Source organism: Miniopterus schreibersii (genome assembly GCF_964146895.1).
Source record: "Miniopterus schreibersii genome assembly, chromosome: 21".
NCBI classification, from domain to species: domain Eukaryota; kingdom Metazoa; phylum Chordata; class Mammalia; order Chiroptera; family Miniopteridae; genus Miniopterus; species Miniopterus schreibersii.
Genome location: NC_138123.1, coordinates 12,053,540 through 12,068,645, shown reverse-complemented (window position 1 = coordinate 12,068,645; position 15,106 = coordinate 12,053,540). Strand labels below are relative to the sequence as shown.

The following is a 15,106-nucleotide window of genomic DNA, read 5'->3' as shown; positions in this document are numbered from 1 at the left end:
GTGTGCGTGTGCCTGTGTGTGCTGTGGATGTGTGTGATGTGTGTGTTTAATATCCATTCATTCCCATCCCTCACCCCCTTCCACAGACAGAAGTGACATTACATCCTGGTGGAGATTACACAAGCACATGTATCTTTATCTTACGTAGGTTTAGAAGCCTCCACTCTTGACCTATGTCAAGGGCACTTAGAGGAAGTGTTTGGGATTGACCTTGCAAGCTGCAGGCCAGGATTTGAATTGGGCTTGTGTAGTCTAGCGGTGGGGCCTCAGTGTGGGGCAAGAGCATCTTTAGAGACATGTTTGGGATCAGGGTGCAGGTGCTGCTTCCCACCAAGTTATTTTCAGTGACAGCCCCTGAAAATATGTCCCAAAGCAGGACATTGCACTGTCTGGCTGCATGAAATGGGGTAACACAGACAAGAAGGTGTCTAGGGAGGCTAGAAAGAAGCGTGCAGTAGGACTTCAGGGGACAGATCTTAAAACCTCAAACTCAGCCCTGCTGGCGTGGCTCAGTGGTTGAGCCTCAACCCATGAACCTGGAGAGCACAGTTCGATTCCCTGTCAGAGCACAGGCCCAGATTTCTGGCTCCATCCCTAGTAGAGGGCGTGCAGGAGGCAGCCGATCAGTGACTCTCATCATTGACGTTTCTTTCTCTCCCTTTCCCTTATATATAATAAGTATATATATGTATTTTAAAAATATATATATTTTAAAAAGAATGAAATTTTTTAAAAATCCCAATCTCAAGGGTTGGGGCCCTTAAATCAAGGGATCGTGTAAGGAGCATATTGATTGGGGAAGGAGAGCTGATTTGTAAATATCCTGCAGTTTAGTGTCTGTGTTTAATTCTGTTGTGGTTTCCATTTCTAAAGGACTTTTAGGAATCATAAAGTCCCAAATCCTGGAGTGTGCCCACAACATCACTGCAAACTGACCCCCCCCCCCCCGGGGGCCCTGGAAAGTGTGCCTGGTGGAGTGTAGGCACCTGTGGGCCAGCCAGGGAGCTCTGAGGAGGGAAGGACAAGGTGCTCAGGGGAGGGAGACTCACAGTGGAGAGCTGCTCCTCCTGCTGGGAATCCCGTCCCTGGTCCACAGCATAGAGCCTTTTTTTTTTTTTAAATGAAGGGAGAGTTTTCCTTTCAGTGTACTTAAAAAGCATGATGTTTTAAACCACCCAGTGTTCCATTCTAATTGTCATGATTTCTTTATCTCTCTCCCTATTAGTGATGCAAGTGTATGTACGCAGTGTCTGTATAGGCCGGTGTGTTTGTGTGTGGTGTGTGTGTGTATAGGCAGGTGTAAGCATTTGTGTGTGGTGTGTGTGTGTGGACAGGCAGGTGTGAGTTCACCTGCTTGTTTTATATGTGGTATTGTGCTCTTTATAGTAATCCACTTGGAATTCATTTGGTGCATGGCATCAGATGGGTTTCTACTTTGCATTTTTTATTAAGTGGCAGAGTTGATTGACCAGGAGCCCCACCCCTGTGCCTTAACTTTTATTGAATATATTTTCCTTTCCCTACTGACTTTAAGTGTCATCCAGATGGTAGAGGCTCATGTAGTCTAAAGACTGCTTCTCAGCTTTAACTCTCTTCTACTGTGATCACATACACTCTTCTAAAACTTGAGCATAATTTTCAATTTTAGAAAATATGTAACTGGTTATAAATATTTTAGGAATCAGTTTGTTGCACTTTTAATCTTCTCCCAAGGATATGTTTATTGATTTTCTAGAGACAGGGAGGGAAAGAGAGAAACATAGGTCAGTTTTCCCATACTCACCCCAACTAGGGGTCAAACCTGAAACCTAGGTATGTGCCCTGACTGGGAATTGAACCCTCAACCTTTTGGTGTACAGGATGACAGGCACTCCAACCAACTGAGCCCCTGGCCAGGGCTGGTTTACTGTTCTTGCCTCCAGAGTCTAAGGAAACACAAACCCTCTTCCAAAGGTGTGAGCATGTACACAGGCTTTTAAAAAATTACATATTGTCACATGTCAAGGGATGTCCCCATCAAGCACTAAATCCTTGTGCTTTTCTTCTGAAATCCATTTTGATTCCCCTGCCAGAGTCTCTGCCCACTTAGGGTTCAGATTCCAGAGACAGATGCAAACCCAGAATGTCTGCACAGGACTCTGAGTCAGGTCTTGACTCATTGATTCAGACTCACAGAGCAGTGGAAAGAAAGTCAGCAAACTGCAGATGGCCCCGGGGAGGTTGCAGACAGACTGCTGGAAGGCTGAAGACTCGGGGTCCCATAGATCTCCACAGTGGCACAGAGGTGGTCACATAGGGTATAGCCATGTACACAGGTTCACATGTAGCTGTAAATGCATGGGGTCCACCCAGGTAGCTGTGTGCACACCACTGGGCTGCGTGCACACCACTCCTAGTTATGACGTCAGCAGAGACAAGAAATACAGACAACCTTTTGTCAGCATTTCCAGTGTCTAAAGCTTTTCGGGCTTTGGTTGATTATAGGACAGTAACCTTACCCTTTCTGGATGGAATTGTATCTCAAAATGCAAAGTGTCACCACGGAGGAGGGGGACCTGGTTTATAAACTGGGGGCTGCTCGAGGAGACTGAGGCAGACCTGGGTTTTGAAGCTACTCTCCTGAGATTTCAGGCTGAAATCTTCAGAGTTTGGTTAAAAGGAATGAAATGAAAGGGAAGGAAGGCAAGAGCTACAGCCGGCCTCCTGTGGCCGGGCGTACGGGACAGTGGCAGGCAGAGCCACGGCCCTGGTTGTGCTGAATTCAGGAGGCCAGAGCTGCAGACTGTGGGCCTCCAGGGACTTGGCCACACTGAGGCCTGTCCTTGGAGAGTGAGCCTGACTGGCCAGGACCTGTGGTGACTCAGAGCAAGCTGTCCTCCACTTCTGGGAAAAGAACAGAGAGGTTTTGTTTCTTCATACGGATGGTCTGACCTGCTCATACCCACGTGGACTCAGTGAGGCTCTAGAGGCCTCTTTAGCCCCAGAAGTTGCTATAATGGAAAGTCAGGCAAATTAAAACAGAGCTGGAGATGGGAAACCTCCAAGGCCTGGGCCTCAAGGGTGAGGCTGGGACGTTTCCCACCCAGCCTTGGGGTTGGGTGGGGTGGGGCAGCTGAGATAAGGGACTGGGAGCAGGTATCATAAGGGAGAGCATTAGAGAGAGAGCCCTTCATGGAGGCTGCAGGATGTGTCCGCCCAGGGAGCTGCGAGCAAACCCAAACTCAGAGAATGCCCTAGAGGCTGGATCACCTGACGATGGGACATCTTTGAGTAGACAGGGGATCTGTAAGCAAGTAGAGTCCAGAGCCCTATGACCAGGAGGTCTCTGGTCTGGGCACATCTGACGCTCAGACTTCTGAGATCACATCTCTAGGGGCGGGGCCCAGGCATCTCCATTCTTCACCAGCTCTCCAGGTATTTTTTTAGTGTGAAAACCAACATTTTTGGGGGGCGGGAGACAGGGAAGAAAAGGAAGGTCCCATCTCAAGACTCAGTCTTTGCAGACATATCTATATAACTCCTGTGTCCCCCATGTCTCTCAGTGACAGTGTGGAGGGGCACCCCAGAGAAAGCCCCTTGTGCTATAAGGAACATGCTGTTGTTTGTGGGTTTGTTTAAATATATTTTCATTGATTTCAGAGGGAGGAAGGAAGAGGGGGGTAGGGAGAGAAATGCACGCCCCCTGCTTGGGGATCAAGCCCGAAACCCAGGCATGTGCCCTGACTGGGAATTGAACCTCTATCTCCTGGATCCTAGGTCCATGCTCAACCGCCGAGCCACGCTACTGGGCGGGACATGCCGTTTTTACCCCGACTCCCCATTTCTGTAGTGCTAAAGTCTCACAATCCTTTGAACTAACCCTTTTTTAAAAAAACACCAGCAGAGGGCACTGTTCTCACAGCCCCATGACACCCGGGGGAAGCCGGCGAGGACCCGCCTGGAAATCGCAGCCACCTTCGCACCGGGCTGGTGGAAGAAGCGTCCTGCAGCAGTTTGGGCTGCAGGGCGAGGAGAAGCTGACTGATGCCCTTTGTTTCTTGTGCCCTGTTCGTGAGACCTTGGAGTCTTGCCAGGAATTGGCTTCGGTGGTGCCCCTGGGACTCTGTGCCCTTGTGTTTAGTGGAGAGAAAGGTGTCCATGCGTGCGTACGTGTGTATGAGCGAGTTTCAGAAGCGGCTCCGAGCATAGGATGCTTTCCATCCCTTAGACCACAGGGGCCCGGAAGTCCTGGGAGGCAGGACAGGGCCCATCCTGGGGGGCGGGGCACCTCCTAGTTCCTCTGAGCCTCGAATCTCACCTTCTGCTTTTACAGAGGCAGGGAGAGCAGGTGGAAGTGACTCCTGGTGCCCCCTGACCTCAGCCTCTGCTGCCCCCTCCCCTCCCCTCCCCTCCCCTCCCCTCCCCTCCCCTCCCCTCCCCTCCCCTCCCCTCCCCTCCCCTCCCCTCCCCTCCCCTCCCCTCCCCTCCCCTCCCTCCTCCTCTGGTCTGTTTTACATCTGGACACCCAGCAGGGTGGAGACAGGCACATGTGTGAGTCACTTGCAGGGCCCACTTGGAGGGGCCAGGGGGTTGACCCTCTCTCTTCCCTGCAGGGGTGATCATCAAGAGGAGGAGCGGGGAGATCCCCTGCCCCTTGGCCGTGGAGGCATTTGCTGCTCACCTCAGCTACATCTGCAAGTACGACGACAAGTACAGCAAGTAGGTGGCTCAGGCGACGCCCATCCCGGGGTGGGGTGGGGGGTGAGGGGTTCCTGCAGTGCCGCCGCCACAGAATACAGAAGTTGGGGGTCCGCCTTTCTGATTCCCTCTGGCCTCGCAGGTATTTTATTTCTCACAAGCCGAACAAGACCTGGCAGCAGGTGTTCTGGTTCGCCGTCAGCATCGCCGTCAACAACGCCTACATCCTGTACAAGATGTCAGACGCCTACCACGTGCAGAGGTACAGCCGGGCGCAGTTTGGCGAGAGACTTGTGAGGGAGCTGCTGGGCCTGGAGGACGCCTCTCCGGCCCACTGACGCCGGGGGTCGGGCTTAGGGAGGGACCGGGGGGGGGGGGGGGAGAGGAGGGATCGAGCCTGCCATTCCCACCTGCCGGCCTGGAGGCGGGGACGCGCTGGTGTGGCCACAGCCTGGGAGGGGCGCTCACGGCCTCTGCAGGGACCCGACGGACCTGGTCAGGGGATGACTGCTGTCCTGGTTTCCATTCAAAAGAAGAGCATGTCCTCCCTCTGGGAAGTGGCCACCAGCTCATGGGGGCGCTGTGCAAGGATGGGGCGCCACGCCTGGACTCTACCTGCCACGTGCCGCCAGCGCTACTGCCTCAGCGGGCGTCCCATCCTCAAGACACCCAAGGAGCGCGGGAGAGATCAGCCCGGGGCCTGGGAAGGTGTTCCCACCAACGGTGCCAGGCACAGGACGAGCCATAGCATGTTTTGCTAGAACTGCCTGCTTTGTAAGGCGCTACAGACATTTGTAACATGGTTCCCTTTCATGCCATGTGAGCAAGTAGAGACTGGCTCTGTACCACTGAGATGGTTCGGGTGTGTATAGACCAGAGGGTTTTCTGGAATTTGCTTTGTGCGAGCGGTTTAGAGCAGGTCTCATGGGAGAAGAAACACATTGGGCGCCATTAAAACGCAGTGATGGGTGGGGGAGGGGTTCCGGTTCTGGTGGATGAGTGAGGCCTCCTGCTCAGGTTGTGTTTGGCCTGTGGACAGGGAAGGAAGGGGAAATGCCAACAGTCGCAGTGAAGTGTGATGCTATTTTTTATTTTTAAATATATCTTCAGGTTATTTTCTTACTGTTGCTTACGATCTTCAGTAAAAGGAAACTGTCTCCCTTCTTGTCTCCACCCCCACCCTCTTGCCTAACCCAGTCACGCTCCTTGCATGACCACGGTTCTGTGCTCTGCGCCCTGCGCCTGTGCCAGGGCCAGAATGGGCAGCTCGCTTCCAGAACAGACGTGGTCACCTCCACCAGGGACCATGGGGGCCTGCGGGCCGTAAGCTTTGTCACAGACCTTATCATTGGCAGAATTGCTTGTTTGGAAAAATATGTAGCATTGCTGAAACAGACAGCAGAACGTCTCTACGGATGACCCCTTGCTAAGGCTCTTCCCCTTGTGCGCAGTGAGCAACCGGGGATGGTGTGGCTGGCTTTGCAGACCCCACAGGGGTGGGCTGCTAGTCGGCTGTGTGATTCTCCGAGGGGCCAGGGGCCTGCTCACCGTAGAACGGAAAAGATTACATGACAAGCAGCTGGCTGCCAGGGCCCACTATTCCCCAAAACATCTGGGGCTCTTTCTGAACCAGAGTCCATGTGTCTCCATGGGAGCCATCAGCCAGAGTGGCTGACGGGTCTGCTGTCCCCGCAGACAAGAAACAAGTTACATGATCCCCTTTGGTCCAATTTGTCACCCCCTCATTTTTATAAGTGCAGGATCTATTCTACTCAGGCTTTGGGACGTTTTTCCGTGTACACACTCAGTTAATTAACCGTGTTGCTGGCAGCATGCCCCAAACTCCACGCCACTCTCGTGTCCTCGGTTCCGATGACGACCCTTGTCCCTGGTTCTCACTCAATGCCACGGATCGTAGGCCACATTTTAAATTGTGTTTCCAAACACCTTTGCCGTGTCCTTTAATTGGGTTGAAAGCACTTTTACCACGTGGAGAAATATATTTTTAATTTGTGATGCTTTTCTACGAGGTCCGCTGTTTCCGAGTTGAATGTGTTCCCAACACTTAGGGAGACTCGAATGAAAGCTGATGACTTTTCTGTCCAAATAAGTAAAAGAAAAAATAAAAGTCTATTTAGATGTTGACTCTTTGTTAGTATGTGAATTTGTTAAAAGGTCATCACTTGTGGCCATGCGCCCAGCATTCAGCTGCGGGGAAGTCTGGGAGCTGGGGCAGCTGGGAGCTGGGGCAGCTGGGAGTTGGGGCAGCTGGGAGCTGGGGCAGCTGGGGAGGGAGGGAGTAGGGCAGATGCACCATCATTGGCGAGTGGCATCAGGCACCACCAGCCCCGTCCCTTCTCCTCTAGCCTGTGTTTAGTGCATCTCCATTTCTCCACGGCCCTAGAAGTTGGGGTGAGAGCAACCCAGTGACGCACTGATGGTAGGGAGATGAGCAGCCTGGGTGCTCTCCACACACGTGGCTCACTGCAGTGTCCCATGGGTAACGGTGTGAAAGGCGTGACGATAGAGGTGACAGACAAGCCCACTGTCACGTGGGTCAGAGCACTGCCTCTGCGCCAGCTCTCTTCATGGGGACCCCTGTGAGGTCGGCATGGGCTGTCATTGTCCCCGGTTTACAGGGGAGAGATTGGACACGCAGCCCAGGGGAGCCGCTAACTCCCACCCAGGCTGGCCTGACGCGGAGGCCACGTTCTTACCACTGCACACTGGCTCCGGTTCATCAAGAGGGTTGGCAGTTTTGGCCTTGATTTGTTTAATGTCTCAGTAGGGTCTTTCCTCCCTTCTGGAGCCTCTGTGGAAAGGAACTCAAACCTCTCTTCTGATCCCAAATACCCAGAGAATCGTGCTCCCTCCCAGCGTCCTGCTGGCTCACCGTGTTCTTGTCCTAGACCAGGGTGGGTGCTTTCAGGCTTAACAACTGATAAAGCCCAGTTGACCTGGTGGTGACCAAAGTCTGGGAGGGCATTTGGAGGGAGACCAGTCCGGGCTGCAGCAGGCCCTGAGCCAGAACAGCCGATGGCACCAGGGGAGAAAGGACGGGTGAGGGCCAGCATGAATGTCCTCAGTGCCCAGACGGCTGTCCTCCTGTGGGTGAGGGGCCAGAGCGACCAGTCTCCAAATGCCACAAGTGGATGTTCCTCTAGTCTTTGCCCCGCTCACCAGCTGGTTTCTGGTTCTGTCCCCACAGCACTTGTCAGCAGTTGAGGGGGTTTAGAAAGCATAGCCTTACCCGTCAGGGTACCAAAGGAAAGGGAACCCCTCAAAAGACCCCCAGTACATCCAAGAAAGTGTCCCCACACCCCACCCCTGTAGCCACAACCTGCTTTGGCAAAAGCTCTGTCTATAGAGTCCCCACTGCTGTGCCGCTGTGCCTGTGAAGCCTGGTCGTGCCCCCAAATGCCTCCTCTTTATTAGGAATTCTGGGACTCGCCACTCTCGACTCCATCACTTGATCTTTCATTATGTGAAGCTTCTCTGAGTCTCATCTTTGAAATTATTTCTAAACCTTTCTAAATATGGCATTCTGTCCTGATAAGAAACAGAAGAGGTCAGGCACCAACGTGGCACTTAGGGCTGTGGCTGCAAACCCTCAGCAGGAAGTGAGGCCGTGCCAGCTGCTCGCGGAGCCCACCCTTCAGCTGTTCGCGCGCGCACGTGGCCCTCCCGGGCTGGGCCGCGCCCCCTTCCTCCACCGTCCAGGGACGTCCCTGGCCCTGACCTCTGTTGGCAGCAACCTGGCAGCCTCCTTTGGGCACAGGCTGCTGGCGTTGGCGGCTGTTTGGACCCTCGCCCCCTCCCCCGGCCACGGGGGAGGGTATTTATGCTTCAGTGCTCAGCCTCCCGCAGTTCTACGTCCAGAAGAGCCACCTGGGAGGCACCAGCTGTGCATTTTCGTCTCCACGAGCTGCTGTGCCCGCGTTCTCGGAAACTTTCATCTTGTGTCCACATTTGAAGACAAAGACCGGGCAAGAGGAGGGGACCCTGTGTTCTGTGAAAGACCTGCAGGCAAGCAGAGTACGATTGGCAGCTCGCGTGCAGGTGTGAGGGCCCACGCTTCCCTCAGGCGACCCGTATCTGTGGCCGAGGGACGAAAGGTGACAGCTAAGCGCCCCAGAGAAATTTCTCTCCCCCCCCCCCCCCCCCCCGACCAAGGGGCGCCACCTGGGCAGTGCACCCCCCTGGCTGGTATGTCTGTTCAATCTTTTATTTACTTTCCTATTCATTCCTTTGACGAAACCCTTACCAAGCCTGACCATAATGCAAAGTACAGTACTGTGTGTTGGTTACTTGTGGTCCGGGCTTGGTTTGCAGGCTCAACCTGGTCATTTTATTTAATCCTTGGGATGGCCCTGTGAGCAAGACCCCGCATCGGGGAATGGGGAAGGTGATGCTCTGAGAGCATGGAGGGCTCTAGAGGAGGTGGAGCTGGGGTGAAACTCGGTCCCTGCACTGGTCAGTCTCAACCGCCCCGCTCTGAATTGTTCCTGCCGGGCTTTGTTCTACCAGCCGGCACTAGCTGACCAACGTAACTAACGCAGGAGACGCCGTCGGAGCCCTGGAGGGGCTGTGGTGCGGGATGTGCAGGCAGCTCAGGGCTGGGCATCCGGCTGCCCCAGGGAGAGGTTTCCGCGAGGGGGACCCACCGTGTGGTAGAGAGGGCAGTCGACCTTGATGTCAGATCCAACAGCACGCACCCTCTGAAATTCGGGATGCTTCACTTTCTCGGGCACCTGGCTTGGCATGTCCCCAAAAGGCGGAATCTGAGCCCCCTCAGAAGGCTGGCCCGAGACTGTACCCGGCCAGGACTTGCCGGTTTGCCACGAGGTCAGTTAAGCTTGAGTGTCTTTGAAAAGCTGGGCACCGAGTCCCAGCAACTAGGTAAAAAGTGACCCCAGCTCTTCCAGGGGCCTCAGCCAGCAAAGGGAAGTTTACCGTCTCTTAGACACAATATGCATTTAGGAAATTTGTGTTCCTTTCATGCCCCCAGAGGTGCTCTTTTCTCCAAGGAAATACAGTACCTCCCTCTCCTGCGTGACAATCATGGGGTTGCTAGTTCCCAGGTAACGTCTGGTGACCCACCTCCCTCCACTAAGAAGGGGCCACAGCGTGGGCAAAAGTCGTGGTAGAAGGAAGTAATTGACTGGGCCGAAGAGATTTTAGCTTTTTAATCAGCTCTTTCCCTGGGCTTGGCTGTCCTTTTGAACAAGCATCTGGCTTCACGCTTGAGAGCTCCTCCCAGACAGAACCCGGAGTGAACAGAGGGAAGGAAGGGGTGGGGTTTCTGTTATTTCAATAGGCTAGAAAGATGGACCCAGAATAGTTGAAGACATTATTTTTAGGTGTAAATCTAAGATCTAGACTTGTGGGATTGTGGGATTTTGATTGAGGCCTTTTGGGGTCACTTTATCCATTTCAGCATAATGCCATAGCCTTGATATTGATAATGACCTTATTAGTACTTATCCATACTTAGCAGCAGCAGTTCAGGGTCCTAACGGGACAGATGCTCTGCTAGGTCCTGTACCATTCAGGCCACGTGTCCATCCCTGGTCCTCACCCTACAACAAGGGGCATTGGTGGGGCATCCAGGAGGCAAGGACAGCAGGTCCACATAGAAGCAGCTAGAAACATGGGCTGATGAGCTTGGTGAAGCACTGACTCGGGAGGGGACGTGGCATTTGTTTCTGGTCTTCCCAGTATCCCATGACATGCATGTGGCCCTAGGATGTCACACAACTATGTTCCCAGCCCTTTGTGACGATAACGCAGACCCTCGTGTCCAGATTTTATTTTTACAAAGGTGTATACATGCCATGACTTCTGAGTTCCAAAACGTGAGTATGGCCTGAAAATATGTATGATTTAATTCATGTATCTCATGATTTTTTTAATTTCTTCAACAGGTTGTTTACATCGGCAACTTCGAAATACAGCCGAATGTATTGCATTCGCTTCTCTCCGGTGGTTTGGGGGTGCTGATGAGGGAGGAAGGATGTGACAAAGGACATTCGTGGGAAGCACCGTGGGATCTGTTGCCAGAAGTGAGAAGAGCAGAGGTTGGGCTGGGCTTCCCCCCAAGGTGAGGAGCGATGGCAGGTAATGGGGCCCCAGGGGCTGCAGGCCTGTCCGTCCGGCTAACACCTGCGCCTTCTCAGCTCTGTCGCTGAGCCTGGGGAGCCAGAGGGGCCCCCCGGGGGCCTCCTCCACCCCCTCTGGCCTTTCCCAGTGGGGCAGGAGGGACGGGAGCCTCCACCAGCAGAGGCTGGGCTGCGCGGCCCGTAGCTCCCTCCACTGCTGCTGTTGCCCCCGCCCGGACGTCCTCCTGCCCTCAGAAGGTTCTGGAATCAGAAGCATGGAAATGGGGTGAGCATCCACTGTCAGGAGGCAGGTCCTTGTGAGCAGAGGGAGATGGAGAGAAAGTGCCCGCGAGTGAGAGCTGGCGAGCCCAGGGCCGCGACAAGCCAGAGGCCGGGTGCCTGGCTGTAGAGGGGACGGTTTCCATCAACCTGGACAGTCTGATGGGTATTGAGACGCCGGGTCCCACTGTCCAGGGTCCTTTTTACGCGTTTTTCCAGGAGAAAAATAAGATTTGCAGAGGCGTGTGCTTTTCAACTGAGAATATCTTATAGCACACCCAGCAGGGTTTTACTCGCTTCTATAAGCCAAACGTGACCCTCCAACACCCTCGTAAAGTTTTGGTGACTTCAGACCCCTGCTCCCGCGCCTCTGAGTTTGCCCCCCACTTTCCTCCAGGGAGCCGCAGAGCCGTTCCTGGACCGGCCAGTCTTCCTTCCTTCCCGTTACCTGGTCCAGGCTCTCGAGTCTCATCGCCCCACAGGCCACAGGGACCCCTCCCTCTCAACAGTGTTAGGATGGGGATGGGATTCTTTGTACCAAAGACATCATGAGGGGACAGGCGCCCGACAAAGAGGTGAGGCTTCAGCAAGGAGGAGGCGGAAGACCCTTTCTAGCTGGGACTGGACGGTCACAGAATTTAATTTTCTGCTTCACGTTTACTAAGCTTTCGTCATTTCCTCTGGTGGCCTGGATCTCTGGGGCTCACAAGACTACTCAGAAAATTAACCAGCTGCGTCCTGGTTTGAGGAGAGGACAGCAGTGGGAAGTGGCTAAGCGTCATTCATTAAGGAAACTTTAATCGAGGTCTTCTAAGCCGCTAGACCCCGGGGATGCAAGCAAGGGCAGGCTTTGCCATCAAGGACTGTCGGGTAGTGGGAAAGACACGAACACCTCATGTGGCCAGAGGGATGATAGTGTGAAAATAAAGAGCAACGACCATATTTTCTCACCCACCAGTGAGGACACACGGGCTGGACCATGTGTAGTCACTGGGGCAGAATATTTTTAATGGAATGGCTACGGGACACCTCTAGGAGCAGAGAGGGGTCAGGTGTAGACAGTGCTAAACAAAATGAATGGGCTGTTTTTTGGAGCAAACCTGTAACACTGGCTCCTCTTGGGCCAGCAGGCTCTGAAAGTTGCCACTGGCAGAGCCTTGGGCCCTCGGGCACAAGCCCAGGGGCCCTGCCCCGGTTCACCCACACTGGTGCTGCAGGGCTAGAGAAGGTGAAGCGTGTCCATGTTAAAAAATTCTGCTAAAAGAAGAAATGAGCAATGAGGAGGCAGGAGCCCTGCTCCTGAGGAAGCCAAGGGCACGTCCCGATTAGGGGGCAGTGGCTGACTCCCCCTGCCCCCTCACCCCTCTCCTCGGTCCCAGGAACTAGAAAACGTTGGAGTGAGATTTGTCCTCAGTGGCCGCCTCTCGGCCTGCGTGAAGCCTGATGGCTTTTTACTAGCATTCACCATCCAACGAGGTGGAAAGTCTGGAGATTGGGGTGGGGGGTGGGGGATAATCGAACCCTGCACTGGAGACCCCAGCCTGCAGGAATGAGCGGGTTCGCGGAGATAACAGGATGGAGCATTTAAACCCAGGAGGATTGCTGCCTTGCCGTGGACGGCACGGGGCTGGGAGGAGTGGGAAGGTGTAGACAGCACTGTCTGATTTCAACAGTTGGGGGGCAGGGAGAGAAATATTTAACAACCTCGGTTAAATCATCTTCCAAACCAAATTTCTGGGTCTTCTGTCTGCCTTCCCCGAATCCGTCCCTCCTTCGAGACGAAGCCTTTCCCACGTCTTCCCAGCAGAGGGCAGCAGACGACATCTTGTGAGCCTCAGGTGCGCAAAACAGCGTCGGTTCAGCACATGTTCTGAGTTGGAGGCCGGCGGGGCTCTAGGCGCTGGGTACAGCGGTCAGCCAGCCAGACAGGGTCTCTGTTGGTCCCGAGTGAAGAGAGGGGACAATATGCATGTCAGCAGGACCACTTTATCATAATGTGGTGTGGGGGGGGCAGGAATGGGGAAGAACTGGCTGAATTTGGGTTTGATGCCCAGCGAATACTGGGCGCTCCCGGGGCACCTGGCACTGCAGGGGCAGTTGAAGAGACAAGAGGCCTCCCTCTTGGAGCTTACAATGTAGCAGGGACAGGGCACACAGCAAACCAAGGAGCGGTTGTGCAGTATTTAAAAAGGCATCGAGTATTATGGGAAAAGGGGAAGTGCGTTTGGGGAGCGTTGGGGTGTGGGCCCGGGATGGTCACGTTGCAGCAGGTTCTAAGGACAGCATGGGCCCAGCAGCTCTGGGGACCACGGCAGCCCCTTCCTCAGCCTTGCTGATTGGGATCCTGTGGGGATGCGCGTCCCACCCCAGGGTCAAGGTTGGGGACCCACCTCTGGTCTGGAGTGGCAGAGCCTGGGGCCCTCGAGGAAGAGCAGGGGCCACAGGGCTGGACTGGGCTGTGGAGGGAGCTGATGGCGTCAGAGGTGCTGGAGGCCAGCCCAGCAGGAGAGAAAGGTGACTCGACTCACTCCGGGGAACCTGAGAAGGTGAGAGACTGTGGACAAGCCCAGAGCAGAGGGCGGGAGAGTTACCAGGCCTGAGGCACCAGGAAAGGATGTGGTGACTGGAGAGGGGAGGGAGGGAGGGGGAGAGAGGTAGGCGCAGCCTGGAGCACAGCCGACAGGGGGAGCCAGGGAGATAAAGCACTTAATCTCTCCCCCCCCCCCCCCCAATCTCCTGCCTTTGCCCCAGTAGCCAAACCAGCGGCAGGCAGAGGACTGGGAGCCTCCCACACAGGCCTGCCCTCAGGACCAGGAGGAGCTGAGCGGCTCTGAGAGGTGGGGGGCAGTGCCCGCAGGCCCCGCACCTCCAGGTGGGGCAGGTGCAGGGAAGGGAGAGGGCGACCAGGCTGTGGGGCCACCGAGGATGGGGACACGCTCCTGTGGTCTTGCCTGGACCAGACTCTGGAGGGGCTCAGCTTCCAGAACCATCCAGGGCCCTACCCGGGGCTCTGCCTGGAAGAACCAGGCAGACCTTGACCTCTGACTGGGACTTTCCAGAATGTAAAAATGAGGCTCTTTCTGCTTCCATTTTGGCCAAGGAGAAGTAGAGACCCTGACCCTGCGGAGCCGGGGGGTTCAGCTCAGGGCCCAGACACCCCACGGGACCTGAGGTGAGGCTGCAGTCGGGGCTGACTTCTACGGGCCAGTGGTCAGGGTGCTGTGGACTTGCGGGTGGGGACCCCATGTCCCTGAGCAGGTGAAGTAGGTTTCTGGAGAGCTGTGCGGGGCTTGCTGGATGTCCCCTGAGTGTCCCAGCAGCTGGTGGTGCCACAACACGAGCCTTGTGGGATTGGGCAGCCTAGAGCTTCTAGGTCCCCCCAACGGACTGAGCCCCAAGCCTGTGCTCAGTGTTCAGAGCCCGGAAGGCCCAGCATCCAAGTGACTGGAGGGGCAGGGCAAGCCCTATGGGGGGGCGGGGTAGGAGGACAAGGGGGGCCCTGCAACCTCCCACCCCCGGAGCTGGGAGCCAGACAGCGCACCCCCTCCCCACGGGCTTTGATGAGGGTCTGGAATGAGGCAGGTGCCCTGGGCTGCACCTGGCTGGAATGGAAACCATATGACTGTGGCTGAGCAGGGGCACAGATGGCAGTGGCCTCCAAGAGACTGGTCTCTGTGGGACCTGTCCAGGGCGGAGAGGACTGGACAGAGCAGGCCTAAGGGAGTGGGGGCGGGGAGGCTATGGGAGGGGAGGCTTGGGGCCCAGTGTGTCCTGCTCTGTTGCAGCCACATGACGACGCCTCACAGGCCACTCGCTGCAGTGAGGACGGTTCCCGGGTGCATGAGCTCTGGGCTGCGCTAGGGCCTAACTTCAGATTTCCAGGTACAGGCTCCCTGCCCTCCAGGTCAGCCTCTCTGCTTCCTTCCCACGGTCACAGTGATGACAGGGGATGTGACCGCCCAGCACGTGGGGCCCAGCTGAGTGACAGCCCAGGCACACTGGGGTCAGCGCGGCTCCAAGCCACCGCCTCTTGGTTACCCACAGTTGCTTGT

The 15,106-nt window shown here is 55.2% G+C and overlaps 1 protein-coding gene across 1 annotated transcript in view; it reads left to right on the top strand.

Moving 5' to 3' along the window:
* Nucleotides 1-5,100, top strand: part of PGBD5 (piggyBac transposable element derived 5) — a gene marked incomplete at its 5' end in the record, with an annotated part of 67,207 nt that extends 62,107 nt beyond the window's left edge. The window contains 2 exons of the mRNA XM_081124264.1: nucleotides 4,593-4,698; nucleotides 4,820-5,100. Of these exons, the coding sequence (XP_080980390.1) occupies nucleotides 4,593-4,698; nucleotides 4,820-5,015 (302 nt within the window). The 3' untranslated portion in view covers nucleotides 5,016-5,100. The remainder of the gene's footprint in view (nucleotides 1-4,592; nucleotides 4,699-4,819) is intronic.
* Nucleotides 5,101-15,106: the final 10,006 nt, after the last annotated feature.